The sequence below is a fragment of the Acomys russatus genome, chromosome 24 (genome assembly GCF_903995435.1).
Source record: "Acomys russatus chromosome 24, mAcoRus1.1, whole genome shotgun sequence".
Lineage (NCBI taxonomy): Eukaryota > Metazoa > Chordata > Mammalia > Rodentia > Muridae > Acomys > Acomys russatus.
The window spans coordinates 43,034,452-43,052,195 of NC_067160.1; the positions used below are offsets into that span (position 1 = coordinate 43,034,452).

General features: G+C 37.6%; 1 protein-coding gene across 1 annotated transcript in view; it reads left to right on the forward strand.

Moving 5' to 3' along the window:
- Nucleotides 1-17,744, forward strand: part of Lrp1b (LDL receptor related protein 1B) — a 1,950,158-nt gene that overhangs the window by 997,555 nt on the left and 934,859 nt on the right. The window contains exon 7 of the mRNA XM_051166335.1: nt 13,447-13,609. Coding sequence (XP_051022292.1) covers nt 13,447-13,609 — 163 coding nt within the window. The remainder of the gene's footprint in view (nt 1-13,446; nt 13,610-17,744) is intronic.

The window sequence follows — 17,744 nt, forward strand, 5'->3', positions numbered from 1 at the left end:
TGAGGATAGATTCACCCATTATTCTCATGATTTCCCTAGGCCGGAAGCTCTGATGCTTCACTGCTCTGCAAGGCAGGAGGTCAGCCCTGTAGTTTGGGTCTCTCACAGCCAGTGATACCCAGCTCCCCTGTTTGTGTCCTGGGTCTCAGAATGTGTTCTGTGTCAGTTCAAATTGTCCACAGCCTTCTAGGTCCCATTGTAGGACCAGAGCTCTCCTGGGACTGAAGCAGGTCGGGCAGAGGGGGTCTGATGGCCACTCTACTCCCTCTCTCTCTCCGAGATTTCCTTAGTCCCGGAGCTCTGAAGCACCAGTGGTCTGTGGTTCCCTGTAGCGATTTGGGACACAGACCACTTGCACAGTTCAGGTTAGTGTCATGGGGCCCAAATCGAACACACACTGAGTCCAGTTCATGTCTCTGGACCCAAATGGGTCTCAGGCCTAATCATTGCACTTAGTCCAGTTAGTGCTGACTCCAACCAGGGTCTCAGGCCCAACCACACACTGAGCTCACCGAGTTCAGCTACAGTCTCAGAGCCCAGACTGCACACCAAGTCCAGCCAGAGTCTCTGAGTGGGACTGCTTGCAAAGCTCAGCTAAAGTCTCTGGCCCCAAATTGCCCCCCAAGTTCAGCCAGAGACTCAGGGCCCAAACTGCGCTCCGAATTCAGCCAGGGACTCTGAGCCCCAACTACAAGCAGAGTCCAGCCAGAGTCTCATGGCCGAGACCAAGTACCAAACTCAGCTAGAGTCTTTGGGCCCAAACCACCCAACAAACCCAGGTAGGGACTTGGGGCCCAAACCACAGGCCAAGCTCAGCTAGCTCTCAGGGCCAGGACTGTCCACCAAGTTCAGGTGGGGTCTTGGGTCTCAAACTGTATACCAAGCTCAGTTAGGGACTCTGGGCCCAAACTGCTCACAAAGTTCAGCTAGAGACTCTGGGCCCATACCACACGTCCAGGTCAGCCAGGGACTCTGCACCCAAATCTTGTGCCCAATTCAGTTAGGGACTCTGGGGACTCTGGGTCCAAACTGCCTGCCAAGTTCAGCTAGGAATTCTGGGCCCTAAGTGTGCACCAAGCTCATCTAGAATCTCAGGACCCAAACTGCAGGTGGAGCTCTGCTAGGGTCTCAGGGGCTGAACCATGTTCTGAGTCCAGTTTGCCACATATTTGAGTAAAAAACATTATAGAGTTAAGCTTGCATAGATCTGGATGCTTCATCCTACAAGTTACATTTTGTCTTTCTAAAAGGTGATACACAAATTGCCAGAGAATAAACATAACCACTAATCACAGTAAGCCATATACCATTGCAACTATAACAGCTGGCCTCACAAGGCATGTCCACTGGTGCAGTAGTGACAAAAATATCATGCAAGTAACTACAGTATGTTCAGCTGTAAAGAGAAAATATGTACCACACTCCTACTTTCGATTCTCAGAGATCACTCCTGATGAGGCAACAGAAAGAATTTCAGAGGGGATGCCAAGAAATGATTCTTTTTCAAGAAGATAAATAAGACCCATCTTTTGAATCATTTCTTAACAAAGAAATGCTCTTGATCAAAGAGTGTATGAACATTATTTACAAATTATTAAGACTATGAAGTGCTTATCTTATCATTAATCAACGTGTTGATTGCTTTTTTAAGCACTCTACTGTAGGAATATCACAAGCACTTACAGTTTGTAAATTAGAGTGTAGTTCATTAGTTCTATCTGGAATATAAGTGCTATTAGTGGAATACTTGCTGTATGCCACCATGTACAGCTCCCAAAGTTAGATTCTTGATTTAACATATGAACATTTTAAAATCTGATGTGTGTGTGTGTGTGTGCCTATTTGTTTTTTGTAATTGAATAATTTTTTTATTAATTAACTTATTTACTTTAATCAGATCAGAACTTCCCTTCCCTCCTCTCCTCCCAGTACCCCCCCCCCCGCAATCTCTCCCTTTTATCTCCTCTCCCCTCATTCCCTCTCCCTCCCTTTCTCTTCAGAGAGGGGGAGATGACCCACCATGGATATCAATCTTCCTTGGCATACTAAGTTGTGGTAGGCCTAGGAGCATCATCTTCTATGGAGGCTAGACAAAGCCATCCAGAAAAAGGAAGGGTCCCAAATGCAGGCAACAGAGTCAGAGACAGCCCTCTGCTTCTGCTGTTAGGGGTCCAATATGAAGACCAAGAAGACATCTGTTACAAATGTTTAGGGGGCCTAGATCAATCCAATGAATACTTTCTGCTTGGCAGTTCAGTCTCTGTGAGCCCCTATTGACCCAGGTTATTTGATTCTGTAGGTTTTCTTGTGGTGTCCTTGACTCCTCTGGCTCTCTTAATTCTTCTTCTCACTCTTCCACAAGACTCCCTGAGCACTCCCTAATGTTGACCTGTGGGTCTCTACATCTGTTTCCATCAGCTGCTTGGTGAAGCCTATGAGATGAGAGTTATGCTAGTCTCCTGTCTGCAAGTATAGCAAAATATCATTAATATTGTCAGGGGTGGGCTCTCTCCTGGCAGGGACTCAAGTTGGGCAACTCATTGTTTGGCCATTCTCTCATTTTCTGCTATCTCTTTATCCCTGCACATCTCCTAGACAAGAAAAAATGGGTGCCCTAGGTTTTGTTGGTGGGTTTGTGCCCCCATCCCTCCATTAGAAGCCTTGTCTGGCTATAGGAGTTGGCCATTTCAGGTTCCATATATCTTCCTGCAAGGAGTTTTAGCTGAGGTCACCCTCATAGATTTCTGGATGTTTACATTGTCCTAGGTTTCTAGCTTGCCACAGAGATGTCCCACTCCCAAAGCCACCATGGATTCCAGTTCTCTCTCCCACCACCATCATTACACTTTGTCCATTCTGTTCCCTAATCTACACCCTCTCACACCTAGTTCCTTCCCTCAATCCAGGCCTGATGACTATTTTATTTCCCTTTCTTAGTGAGATTCAGGCTTCCTTCCTTGGGCCCTCCTTGTTACTTAGTATCTTTGAGCCTTTGGTTTGTAGTATGGTTATCCTGTACTTTATGGCTAATATTCATTTATAAGTAAGTACACACATTTGCCGTTCTGGGTCTGGGTTACCTTACTCAAGATTATCTTTTCTAGTTCCATCAATTTGCATGCAAGTTTCATTATGTCCTTGTTTTTAATTGCTGACTATTTTTTCATTGCATAAATGTACCATACTTTCTTTACCATTCTTCAGTTGAGGAACATCCAAGTTGTTTCCAGTTTCTGCCTATTACAAAAAAAGCTTCTGTGAACATAGCTGAGTAAAAGTCCTTGTGGTGTGGTGGAGCATCTTTTGGGTATAGCACAGAGGTGGTATATCTAGGTCTTGAAGTAGATCTATTCCTAACTTTCTAATAAAATGCCAAACTAATATCCAAAGTGCTTACATAAGTTTGCACTCCCACTATCAATGGAGGAGTGTTCCCCTTGCTCCATATCCTTGCCAGTGTGAGCTGTCATTTGAGTCTTTGATCTTAGCCATTCTGACAGGTAAAAAATGGAATTTTAGTCATTTTGATTTGCATTTCCCTGATGACTAAGGATGCTGAGCATTTCTTTATGTGTTTCTCTCACAATAGAGATTTCTCTGTTGAGAATTCTCTATTTAGCCCTACCTTCTATTTTTAAATTAGGATATTTCATTTGTGGATGACTAATTTCTGGAGTTCTTTATATATTTTGGATATCAATCCCCTGCCATATGCAGGGTTGGTGAAAATGCTTTCCCATCCTATAGAGTGCAGTCTTATCATTTTGATGTTGTGTTTTTGCCTTACAGAAGATTTTTCCATTTCATGAGGTCTAAGTTATTAATTGTTGATCCTAGTGCCTGAGCTGTTGATGTTCTGTTCAGGAAATTATTTCCCATGCCAATGTGTTCACGACTATTCCCCACTTTCTCTTCTATCAGGTGGAGCGTATCCAGCCACTGAGTCTTGCTTACACTTCTGAAACCTCAAAGCCTACCTCCACTGATGCACTTCTTCCAACAAGGCCATGCCTACTCCAAGGCCATGTTCCTAATCCTTCTAAGTAGTGCTAGCATTTAATGACTAAGCATTAAAATATATGAGCCGATGGAGGCCATTGTTATTCTAGCCACCAAAAGCATAATGTATGCCTATCAAAGATAGAGAGGGTGTGAACTTTATCTTTTCTGCCTTGTGAAAACTACTTTCAATACATCAATCTATAAATTAGCATCTATATTAATAGAGAATAGGGATGATTATCCAATTTTTAAAAAATGAGTCAATTGTTTCTTTCTAAGAGGAATGTATTAGCCTGTAGATGAGTCTATTTGACAGTGGTCCACAGGGTCATTGGCATGCTATATCATTATCTCTTTTATGAGTTTTCTATCCAAGATTTGACTTTGTTCTCAATGATTTTAAAACATAGAGGGCTCCATCAAACAGTACTGAGGTAATTTTATTAATTTGACATGTTATTCTCAATAGAATTCCATTAATGGCTCAAGCACTCAAGCAAGGGATATGGAAAGGTCCATGAGCCTAAGTTCATACATGAAATACTTCAGGTCATCTGAGCTTAGTACATACTAGCATGTCCGTACAGTGTCTTCACACAGTCTTGCTGACACATATGGATTTCTTCAGACTTTATTAGTCACCCATCCTCTTCTTAGAAGGTTAAAAGAGGTCTTAAATTGGAACACAAAACTAGTAAGCTCATTTTTATATAATTACTTCTTTAAAGATTGTACCTCTAAATACAAACATTTATCTAGATACTGACAATGATGGTCATAAAATAAAAAATTGAAAAGCATGTAGTCCAATTTATATCACCATGTTACACTTTTATAAAACTTAAAAATGTTTAAGTCCTACACTCACAATTCAGGTAGCACATGGTATACCTTATTATATGGGAGGAAATTAGATGCATCATTTTTAATCAGTGTTGAATTATTGCATCATTATCTCTCTTCTCTTGAGTATATATGTTATTTAAAGTACCTTGAATACAATCTTAAATTATTAATTCTAACAGATAAAATAAATTAACAAAATGTTAACAAGATGATGATGCTGTGTGTGGCTTGCCATCTTGCCATCAAGATGATGAAGGCTTGAGCATGAGGCTTGTCTTTTCTGCACGGAGGAAATTATTTGCAATTTTAAAGCATGATTACGTTTTATTCCTGTAAATTTTAAGTTTCAAAGCACTTTTTCTAATCCTTTATTACTTTTCAACATTTAAAATATTATTTAGACTTACTGTGTGTTTCTGAAGGTGGGTGGCCAACCTGTTCAGCTATTGTCAAAATAAATAGAAATGCTCTTAATAATTTTTGACAGTTAAAAAATTGTAGACTAAAGTCAGAATCATATAAATGAAACAATGAGATCAAAATCTGGCTTGTATTTAGTTGATGAAAGAACAATTTAGACAAATGTAATACAGCATACAAAAGTTTGTTCTGCAAATTGCAACAGGCATTTTATTAGACAGTAAGTCATGACTTGTGGCATGATCATAGTGAGTGTGTGAGCTAAGAACTTAGATGTGTGCTTTAGGCAGAAGAAACATAGCTCACTACAGCTGGTATTGTCAGTGGCCTTTCTCTTTTTGGCCCTAGGAAAACTATCTATCTTCATTTACTGTTGTCAACCTACACCTTAATGTTCTTGATAGCTAAAAGTTAAAAAGAACTAATATTTTTCTTTACTTATTGAAAAATACTGCACATGGAAATCTGCCTAAAGAAAAGTTTTGAGCTTGGAAACTTGCCTCCTCCTTTCCTTATCCTCCAGTCCCTACCTACTCCTACATGATCTTTACAGGCAACAATGTAATTGGAAAAAAAATAGGTTGAGGAGATGAGAAAAGGTACTAGCTGAAAGATGCTAGATTATTTCCTCTCTGCAAATATGAAGGAAAGATTTGCTCATATCCAGGGGTTATAGGAATGGACCAAAGTGCGTGTGTGGAGGGGACCAAGATTGGCATGGGTTAGGAAAGTCCAGGTTGCAGGTCTTCGGCTGGGCTTTAAATCATGCTTTCTATTTTCAGTATACCTACTAACCTAGACAGTCAGAGGTAGTTGCATTTATTAGAATGGAGTTCCATTATATGTAAGCGTTATGTCTTGTAGTTAAATTGAGAAATGCAGTAGAGCATTGTTTACAAAAACACATCAGGCATGATGGGTTAGACAGGAGAGTATTATGTTTTTCCAGATGAGCAAAGTTAGATTTCCAGTACCCAAGTCAGGTCACTCACACCCCCCTATAAATTCAGTTCCAGAGGATCTGGAGCCTGTGTGCTTCTTGGAGAAATACATGACATAAAAATCACACCAACACATACACACACACACACACACACACACACACACACACACACACACGATTAAAAGAATAATACAAATCTTAAAAAATAAAGTGATAGGTTTAACAGCTTAGGAGATTGTTTCTATCATTTTGCAGCAGTGCCACACTCTTACGATTTCCTCCTGCAGTTTATTCTTTTTTTAATTTCATTTTTATTAAATATTTTACATACATATTTATATTGTATACATATATACAATTAACTGCCTACATCAAGAAGGCTCATTATCTTCTTTGAAGTAGGCTGGGTGGTGTCAATATTTAACCTGTCTCGTTGCAATGAATATTTGAAATAATAAAAACATCTTTAAATGCCATATTCTGTATGTCTCTGAGGTTTTTGAAGACATTATCTAACTATTTTACTTATTGCTATAAAATCATATCTATCTGTTACACATAGAATGTATATTCTTATAATAAAAATTGACTAGTAATTGATATGACTATGATTTGATGAACTAACAATTAACTTGTATAATTCACTTATCCTAAACTACCTGCAATAGCACTTTCAAAGTATTGAATATAAACCTTGTATAATAATTGAGTTTTATGAGTACAGTACTGCCTATTACAGTATAAATATAAATAATATGTGTAAAGAATAATCTTAAATTTGAGTTCTATATCAGTGTATCTAAAATTAAACTTATTTTATCTATATACAATATTCTCTATCAGTGAATTAAAAATAACCTTGTGAGTAAAAATTAAGGTACTAAGTTTCAGAGTAGATTCATTAGCTGCAGTTTATTCCTATATATGAAGGAAGTCTTTCTAGTTTTATTGATGCTCATGAAATTGGGGTAGTAGTTTTGTGAGTGAGAGGCATCCATGATGAAATTTAATAAGCAACAGGAACTATGTTAAGGATTTAATCTGTATCTGCATTTTGTCCTACGATAATACCTGTCTCACACCTACCTAGTTTGAGTAAAAGGTGGTGGAGGGGGGCATTTGGTACCTTGAAAACCCATCACAAAGCACAAAATGGACATTTTTTTTGTAGCAAATCAATTTTTAAATTTTGGTTTTATTAGTGCATATTTTGTACATAGTAGTGGATTTCACAAATATATTATTTGATATATCATGGACTTTGTGTTTACACCCCTTACTCTCTCCTTCCACCCATCCCCTTCCAACTGTCCTCTTCCTCAGCTGAAATAATAACTTCCCTCGACTTTCATCTCATTTTTACATCAACATATATGAATAAATTCATTTGCGGGTATACTTATGAGAAAAACGAAAATACAACGCTCATATTTTTGTATCTCGCTTATTTCCTTTGCTATAGCAATTTCAACTTTTAAACACTTCATCAAACATAATTTTGTTCTTTTGGAGCCTAGAAGCAAAGTCTCTGCTGTGTTTGAATACCACTTTCATGGAGCTGATGACATGTCATGGAGTGATGATGTCCCACACAGGCACAGAGCTGCGGTTGTCTCTCTGCTATGCTGACTCCTACTTCCTTGAAGTATATATTCCCTGAAGTATAAAGGGTAGAATGCCTGGGTCATATAGAAATCTCCCCCCTCCCCCCTTCATCTTTCCTTAAGCACTTCTCATACTAATTTTCAAAGTATATAGGCTAATCTTTATCCCTTTTAGCAATGTGTTTGGAGTCTTCTTTTTTTTTTTTTTTTTTTTTTTCTATTTCCTTATCTGCATTTGTAGTTATACGTGTTCTTAATGTGAAACTGAATGTCTACGTAGTTTAGATTTTCATTTTTCAAAACAAATATATTTAATTGGCTTTCTGTGAAATGAGAATGCTCGGAGATTTAGTAAGAAGCTGGATGTGGTGGTACATACCTCCAATGCCAACACTCAATGGGCCACGCTAGTTAACTCATTAAGACTGCCTCAGAAAAACAGCAAATGGAGATAACAAGGATAGCAAACTTCTTAACTGTTTGCTCTTGTGCTTCTCAATTTGATAGTGACTTGGATTTAGACAACAGGGGATGTTACAGCAGTTACTACATCCAGTGAGAGCCATCTGCCCTGAGTCTCCTTGACCTTTCTTTGCAACATTGCTTCCTTCCAGTTGGAGACAGGCCTCCTCTGGAGTGAAAGTCTTATTTTTTTATTTTAATTTTATTAATCTATTCAGATTACAACTCAATTGTTATCCCACCACTTGTATCTTCCCGTTCCTCCCTCCCGCCTGCTTTCATCCTATTCCCCTCTGCTAGTTCTAAGATCAAGAGGGGCCTCCTCCCCCACTATATGGTCATAGGCTATCAAGTCTCACTCACAGAAAGAATAAACAGGCTACCAACAGTGAAGGTCTTATTACCTAGTATTAAAAAAGGTAGGTAAGAGCATTATATAGATATTTAACCAATATCTATATAAAAGGTGTAGAGTGGTTTGAGTACTATTTTAAGGGTTTTTAAAAATGTTTTAATTGAAATAGAATGACACCACCCCCATTCCTTTATACATTTCTTCAGAGAGATTTGTCCTTATGATTTTTGCCTTCAGGGAACAAATTTGGTTCCACCTCTGTGACTCACTTTTGTGTAATTGGGAGGAGCAAAGCAATGACTTTCCTTTTGTGTGAGGCCTTTTAGTTTCCTTTCATCCAAAGCTATTATAGTTTGTCACTTTTTTTCTGATTGCTCATATTTCCTGTATCTCTTTATTTACTAACTTGCTTGCCTAAAGGCTGTGTCTCATTGCCCAAACTCTCTGATTTAAATACAAATTACACTAAAGACAGAAGGAAACTCCAAACATAGAAAAAGAAGCTAAACCAATTTTCCCAGTTACTAAGCATTCAGCTAATTAGACTTTTTCTTGGCGATCTCACAGCATCTTTCATAGTAGAGAATCTTTGAAATATGATGAAATACCAACAGGTGCGGATTTTGTCATGCACTGAAGCCACCAGTTTCAGAGTGCTGTACTGCACCTGATGGAATAATACAAGCATACTCCCAATTCCAGCAAAGCCTCCTGCACCAGATTTCTTGAGGCAGAAAAAAATAATTGAGAATTTTTAATATCCCGAGTACTAACCTGGCTGATAAAAAAATAAGGTTTCTGGTAATTTAGGAAATACATAAATGTTTATTGTTCCATAAAAGCCATATAATGTGAGGAAGACTGTTACTGATGGCCTGCAAATGTGTCCAATGATTTGCAATATCTATTTTCTGATTATTCTTGTAGGACACAGTAGAAATTCCCACAAAATTGCTCCCCTCTCTCTCTTTCTGTCTGTCTGTCTGTCTGTCTGTCTGTCTGTCTGTCTCTCTCTCTCTCTCTCTCTCTCTCTCTCTCTCTCTTTCTCTCTCTCTCTTTCTCTCACTTTCTGATGATCTATCATTCTATCATTGTAAAGGATAATGTTGGCATGTGTGTCTGTATTAGTCTCTCTGCTGAGAGAAAATTATTCATTGAAGTGTCCAGTTCTGAGGAAGAATTTTGGAACACAATGTAAGAAAATGTTGAGGCTCAGATTAGAGAAGGAGGCTTTTAGTGGGGAAGGTGCAGACACAAAATTTATAGCTCTTTCTTGTAGTGAAAAAAGGAAAAAATTATTCTGTGGCCATATCTCAGTAACACAAATCTAAATTATCCCAAATACACTTGTATTTATGTCAAGTTTTACCATAACAGAACAAATATAGTTAAAATTAGGGCACTTTTCAGATACAGTGATGGAAACATCCAGGAGTTGGATTACCACAAAATGGGGAAATCTCTGCCATAGGTTTACGATGCTGCTAGGTTTCATAGCTTTTGAGTTGGTAGATGAATATGTACATCTAAAAGGATTTATCTAATAGTCATATGGACATTAACCAAATCAGAGGTGGGCAACAAATGGCTACTTAGAGGCTAAGATAACCCAACATAATTGGCTGTGGACTTACAGTGTTCCAACTCTCACAATAATTGATATTCTAGCCAGCTAATCAGATATGTAGAATATGTAATATAATTACAACTTTTTTCTTCAGATGTAGGGACAAAGGAAAAATTAATTCTATGTGTCTGAGTGTCTATATGATACAACATATACTAATTTGTGCAACAAAAGAGAGATTCACAATACAAAAGCACACAAATCTATTTAAATGATCGAGAAGCCATTAAAACTGAAGACTTGAGTTGTTTTTTTTTAAGTCTATGGTGCAAGGGAAGTCATAGATAGACATGATGGGTATATGAATACACCAAGATACTAAGGTTCAGGAAACATAGTAATTAGAACGTTCAAAGAGTTTATTCTTTCCTTGGAACACAGATGCTTCTTTCCTTTGGAAATAACCTCCCACTTGAGTCTTCTGACCTGCCTCAGATGGTATGTGTCAGAGAGACCTCATATTCTTCAAACTCCTTCAGCTTTACATATCAAATCTTCATGGGTGGCTTTCTACTTTACTTTTCTGTTGATGTGATAAAATACAATGACACAGAGCAACTTTAAGATGAAATATTTCTATGACTTACTGATTACCATCCACCACTGAGGGATGCAAAGGCAGGAACTTGAAGTGGAAACCACGGTGCAATTGAGTAAAGCCAGGGCAGAAATTCAAAGAGAAGCAGAGATAAGAACCAAAGAGTAATGCTGCTTACCGGCTTCCTCCTAGATTCATGTTCAGCTATATAGCCTACACAGTTTCAACACAATTATCTAGGAATGGTAAGACCACAATGGGCTGGGCCACTCTAAATCAATTAGCAATCAAGAAAATACATCGCAGACTTGCCAATAGGCCAGACTGATAGAGGCAGTTCTTCAACTGTGCTGCTCTTTCCCTGGTATATCAAGTTGCCAACGAAGAATGACCATCACAGTGCCATATTCTGGGGCAATCTGTTCTGAGCCACACCACACCAATTGGTCAGTTGATCACAGATACATACCAAGTTTGAGGGAGGGAGTATTGAAATGTATATTAGCTTCTTCTGAGCCATTTTTTCACTTTCCACAATTTTAAGTTCCTGTGGCCAATATGAATCAAATAAGTATCATAAGGTATTTTGACAGATACAGAGCTGGAGAGACCACATTCTCCTAAGTTTTATTACAAGTTGCTGCTGTTATTTTTATTATTCTTAATTGTTAGTTTTCTTACATGTTTAGTTTCATTATTCTTAATTGTTATTTTTCTTACTTGTTTAGTACAGATAAATTACTATTTACCATAGAAGTATATGTACACATAAAATAAAATATTCATGGGATTTTGTTCCATCTGTGATATTAGCAAATCATCATTGGGGCCTTGGCATGTTTCCTGAAACATAAGTAGGATGGCAGTAATCTTCAAACGTTAAAAGCATGGAGGCTTACTATAAAGATGGGTCCAAGCTTTATTTATGGCATTATCCAAGAATCCAGAGCAGCACTAGTACTCTAAAAGCAGTTGGGAAATTGGTACCATACGTATTTTTAGCTACTTAAGGCTTTTAGGTGTTCTTAGGGATATGGGTTGAACAGTGTCTCATGTAGCTAAGAAGGTCTCAGTCTTGCTATATAGCTGGGAATGGGCTTGAATTTCTTCTCGCTATGCCCCTCTCACCTCCCCTGTGCTATGATTGCAGGCAAGCATAATCATACCTGGTTTTTGTGCTGCTGGAGGTTGAATCTAGAACCTTTTGCTTTAAAGACAGGCATTCTACAGAATGAGAAACATCTACAGCTCATTTTTAATTTAAGTTGTTGAGTATTTAAGAAATACGTTAACAAAAGAATAGTGGAATAGATATAAGTATTTAATATCTCATACAATTACATCATTGAGATGATTTTTCTATAACTACAAATCATACACTATAGATTTACGAGACTATATAAAATTACACTACAAACTACAGTGTAAGACCTGTGGAACTATAAAATAAGTATACCCAAGAAGAACACATACAATTTAATGTGACTGTTCTGTCCATTGTATCTATTAGCCATCAACGTTATTTGAATTTGAAATGGAATTAATTGAAATGCAATGCACTGATGATTCATTTTTCCAGACACAAAAGTTAAATTTTAATAAAGATGGTGGTTAGTTACTTCATTAGATAGTACAGATATGAAATAGTTCCGTCCTCATTGTGTAACATGGTATTGCACTATAGAGAATAAGAATCCTTGATTAAGTCTTTTTATTCTTCTTTTCTTCATACCTAGGTATGTCATTGAAGAAATCCATCACCTCTCCTTGGCTTTACTTAATTTTTGGGTACCATTCTCTGGGCAAAGTTAACGTACAGCTTTCTTTTCCTATAATTTCTGTATCTTTTCCATTCTATTTTAGTGCTTAATGTTTGAGAATTCTACACATACATATAATGTGTTTTGATCAAACCCATCCCCACCCCCCAACTTATCCACAATCTCTCCCTTCCCATGTCTGATGAAGCCTATTTTCAACCCTCTGAGTCCACTTACTGCTGTGTGCTCATTGGTGTGGTATGACCTACTAGATCATGGGTACCCTTTCAGGAACCACATGCCTAAGAACCGTATTTGCCTTACAAGGGAGCCATAAGTTTCCAATAGCCCCTCAGAGTACAAGAGGTCTTTATCCGTGCCTGCCCTATCCAAACTGGGATCTGGGTTGCACTGATACTGTACAGCTTCTCTAAGTCATTGGTCAATGCTATGTCACATGCTCAACAAGGGCCAGTTTGCTGCAGTTTCCAAGTCCATCATTCTTAAAATCATTCACCCTCTTCTGCAATGACTCCTGAGCCTTAAAGAAAAGGGGAGTAAACTAGATAACCATTCTAGAGCAGAGCACGGCACAACCTCTTATTCTCTGTACCATTGACCACTTGTGGGTCTCTGTTTTGATCACCATTTTATTAGTTAGTGTTCTCCAGTGTCACAGAACCTATTAAATATAAATATCAATATATCATATGTTATATGCTATAATATGTACATACATACACACACATATGTGGGATTTATTGGAATGACAAAAAGAAACCACTTGTATTTTAAGGTGCTCTCGGTAATGGCTTGGTCAGAATTGTGTATCCTGGATATGATGCAAGGTTTGCATCTGTGGCTGAGTTATTCTTCATGTCTTTTTCAGATGTGGAACAAATGGCCATTGACTGGCTTACCAGAAACTTCTACTTCGTGGACCATGTCAGTGACCGGATCTTTGTTTGCAATTACAATGGCTCTGTGTGTGTCACCCTGATTGAATTGGAGCTTCACAATCCTAAGGCCATAGCAGCAGATCCCATTGCAGGGTAAGAACATCACCTTCAACATCTGTGGTCTGGAAAGGGTCCCATTAAAAGGGATCAAAGTCTAACATAAGCTTTTATAGGAAATAAGACACTAACATTATTAAAATAAGAACAACAGAAAGGTGTTGACTTTAGTACCAGCAAAACAGAAAGAAAAGTGAGCTATATGTAAAGTTATACCACAGACCTAGCCTAAGGCACCAACAACCTTCTCTTTATCCGAAAATTGCTTGTGGTCTCCAGAGAACTTCAGTGTAGTAGTATCATATTCAAGGCAGAGAGTTTTTGTTGCTTAGCAAGGAACCTTGGAGTCAGAAATTTCACAGAGGCTTATTGAAAGATACACGGTTAATCTACTTGAGTCAGCATAGTATTTAGGATTTATAAACAAAAATACAATATATGTTCAAAGTACTGCAACATTAAGATATCTTTGTGAATTCAGACTACTTCTCCAGTAAATATTGATATTTTTGCCTAATGATATTATGATATTAATGAACTCAGCAGAATCTATTTATATATATATTAGCTTTTTAATTTGTGATTCACATTGTTGGTTTAAAAACAGCCATGATAAGACATTATTTTACATAATAGAATCATTAATCTTTTAAAAGCATTTTACTGCCTGTAAAAAATTATGGTCACAAATGTTTAAATTTGCTCATATATTGGGAAAAATCTATATAGAAACGATTCCTATGTTTTGCAAACATGGCAGTATAATTAGAGGGGAGAATAGCGAAGAGGCCCAGTTCACCAGTTCAGCAGTGTTAGCAAAGGAGACTGTGAATCAACGACATGGATTGTCGCTTTAGCTGAAGGGATTGCTGTTTCTGAATATGCGTATTGCAGCAGATTGGAAAAGTGGAATTTTCTTTTTCCTGTCATTTCCATAGTCCTCAGGCAGTTCGGCTGAAATGTCTTATGGAACTTATCCTAAACTGCCATAAGCCTCCATTCAATAAAGGGGAAAATATTTACTGAAGAAACAGCTGTCATCCATATGTGGACTTTTGTCACTCTTTACTTAAAGTCTGATTGAATATTAAGATGCATCATCACAATGGTTCTGATTTTGACAAGAACAGCTTGCATGTAAGAACTTTGCTAGGAAGCCCGTGTAACATAATTCTTGAATGAGGCTCTATTTGTGTTTGCAGCAGATGGTTACTTTACTGCAGCGATGCTTCAAAAGGCATTAGTAAAAGAAGTTGTATTTAAACTGATTTGTTTGGGTGGTTGGATAAGGGTGGTAAGAAAGAATTGAGATTTACAAATGTGCTCACAGCATTCTTTTGGAATCCTTTTAGAAATGTATGTACTTGCAAGATTCCCCCCCCCCCCCCCGATGGTGATAATTGAATTTCAAATTGCCCTCGGATAGTCTTGTCTGTCTAAATGTTCAGAGGTGAACCTGCTGCGTTCTCTCTTTCTACTCACTACAGCCTTTGCCTTTCTTAAGAACAAAGATCATGTGACTCTTTTCAATAAAGCTGACAACTGAAATGTAACATAATATGAACATCATCTCATTTTTAGCAACAGCATATTTTATGTTTGCAGTCAACTTATTTCTCACTGTCCTTACAGGAAAGAGCCATATATCGTAATTTTGTAAGCAGAATTAGAAATTGAAAGTCCTACGATGTTTGCTCACATTCTCTGATGGGTTCCTTGGGTATTGTGACTGCTTAAATGAAATTTTGCTGGGTGCCATTTGTCACAATAGGTGCTCTGATATTTTTTGTATGGTCTGACTTCAGTTTTCAGTCATGATCCCAGCTGCTCCAAGATTAGCAGCATTAGCTTTTACATTTTATTCTCTGTTGTTTTTTACTTCTTTAAGGTTTGGAGACAGAAGACTAATGTCATATGGGCTCTCATGCCTGGAGCCAATCTCAACACAAATAAACCAAAAAGATGTTTTTAATGATGTTCAATTTTTAATTAATTACTTCAACTTATTACTTCAGACTAATTTAAAAAGATATTTCTCAAGGCTTTCTTCTTCTTTTCAAATTTTCAACAACATTCCTTGCAATGGCTTTTTAAAAAATCACCTATAAATTATTGCTGAGGAACTATTAGTGTTGGAATGTTGCTTAGAGGTTGTGCAACCAACACAAAAGCCAGCTAGTCTTTCAGGTGGCCTCTAAGATTCTGCTTGTTTAATGGTCAAGAACTATATCTTACCCCATCACAGATCACATCTCATTTTCTTGAGATTCTCTTTCTACTGAACTATTTCCTCAAAGGACATATGCCATGTGGACTACAGTTATTTATAGTAAGGTATTAAGGAATACAAGACAAATAGGAAAAGTGAGATATCTCTTAGGAATGAAAACAAAGTGGTATTGGGATAATGAAGGAGAAAAGCAGAGCAGCTGTGGCTTTGTGAAAGAAAGGGAGGAAATACTCCACTCAGGCATTGATACATTCCTAAGTTCATTTATTTTAAATTTTATTAAGCTACGAAATCTTGCATAGGATATGAAGATTTTGATAATTTTTCTGGTGTAGGTTGGAGATGAAAAAATAATTCTGTTTTGTGTTTTTTTTTTAATTGGGAACATTTTTATACAACAGATTCTAATCCCTCTCACCGCCCCCCCCCCCCCCCCATAGCTCCTGGGTCCTCTGATCCTTCCATAAACCCAACTCCAAAGCAGCAGCAGTTTCTCTCTCTCTCTCTCTCTCTCTCTCTCTCTCTCTCTCTCTCTCTCTCTCTCTCTCTCTCTCTCTAACAAAAACATATTAACAGGAGGAAAGCAGACAAAAGTACAAATTATTTTCAAAATAACATATGGGTCCTCAAAACTGAAAACCAAAAGGACAGAACTTGTAGATTTTATGCTACATTTAAAGAAGAAAGCCTCTACGTGTGGATTAGTAGAATAGATGGAAAGAAGCTGATGCTGATGAACTGGGCAGGGAAAGCCCTGTTTCATCAAGAGTAGGGAACTGAGCTGAAGTAAATGAAAATGTCAGAATTTTTTTTTTTGTTTTTATTGTTTGCCTTTTTACATTCTGCTATTTCTTCAAATGTTAAGATGCTATCTTTTGAGCTAGCATTATCTGAACCTCACCAAAGAAGAAGGAAACAGAAAACTACTTTTGGACAGTTGCATAGACATGCTTTTGCATTGACGTCATTGTTTTCAGAAAACAAAGGGGTAAAAAAGTAAAGTTGCATCATAGTTTCTTCTGTCAGTGTGGAGAAGGCTTGCTTCAGGGCCATGTCGTAGCTGGGTCAATGGGGATTAGCTGAGATGGGAAGTGAGGCAAGTCTGCTTTTCATTCTAATTGTGCCCTTCAGATTCCACCTGAACAAAGTCTTCTCACCCCAGACCTCCGACGGACATGAATTTCTTCATGAGGTGTAATTATCAAAATAGTACTGAAAGTAAGGGTACAATATAACCTGAAACTAGATGGTTATTAGGGAAAAAGAGTACAGTCTGGAAATACCCGAATCTACAGCTTTTACTTACAGAGCTGGGGCACTAATGTTTTAATGAGTTTGAGCTTGAAGAAGTTTGTGAAGGCAGGACTCTGTACAGGTCACAGTCTTGGCTGGTAATGTACTCATCTGGAATTCCCAGATTGCATAGTGTTTGAAATCTTACAGCTTGGACATTGTATGATCCATCACTTTGTAAGGGAAGGCTATATACCTACTCATATCTATAAGAGAATTAAAACGTTGACTTCTTAACCTGCTTCACAACTCCAATAGAGTTATAGGTTCTGATAATTTTCTACATTCAAGGGTACACTCTTGTTCAACAATAGTATCTATAATTTCTTTCCTGTTTTTTAAAAGTGCTTTTGAAGAACTGCATACATCTGAGAAGTACTATGGGATCTGGTAATAAGGATTCAACTGATGAAACTGAGTAATTAGCATGTCTCAAATGTTTCTTATTTCTTTGTATTAAGGTTATTCAAATTTCTCTCTTTTAGAAAGTATGAAGCTAATCAAGTATATAATTAGTGTAAGCATTAATCATAGTGCCATCATATACTATAGCATACTTGCATTTATACCTTTATCTAATGGTGACCCAGTAACAAAATATCCAACTCCCGTCCACCTGCTTGGGATCAAGAAAGCAATACTTTTCTC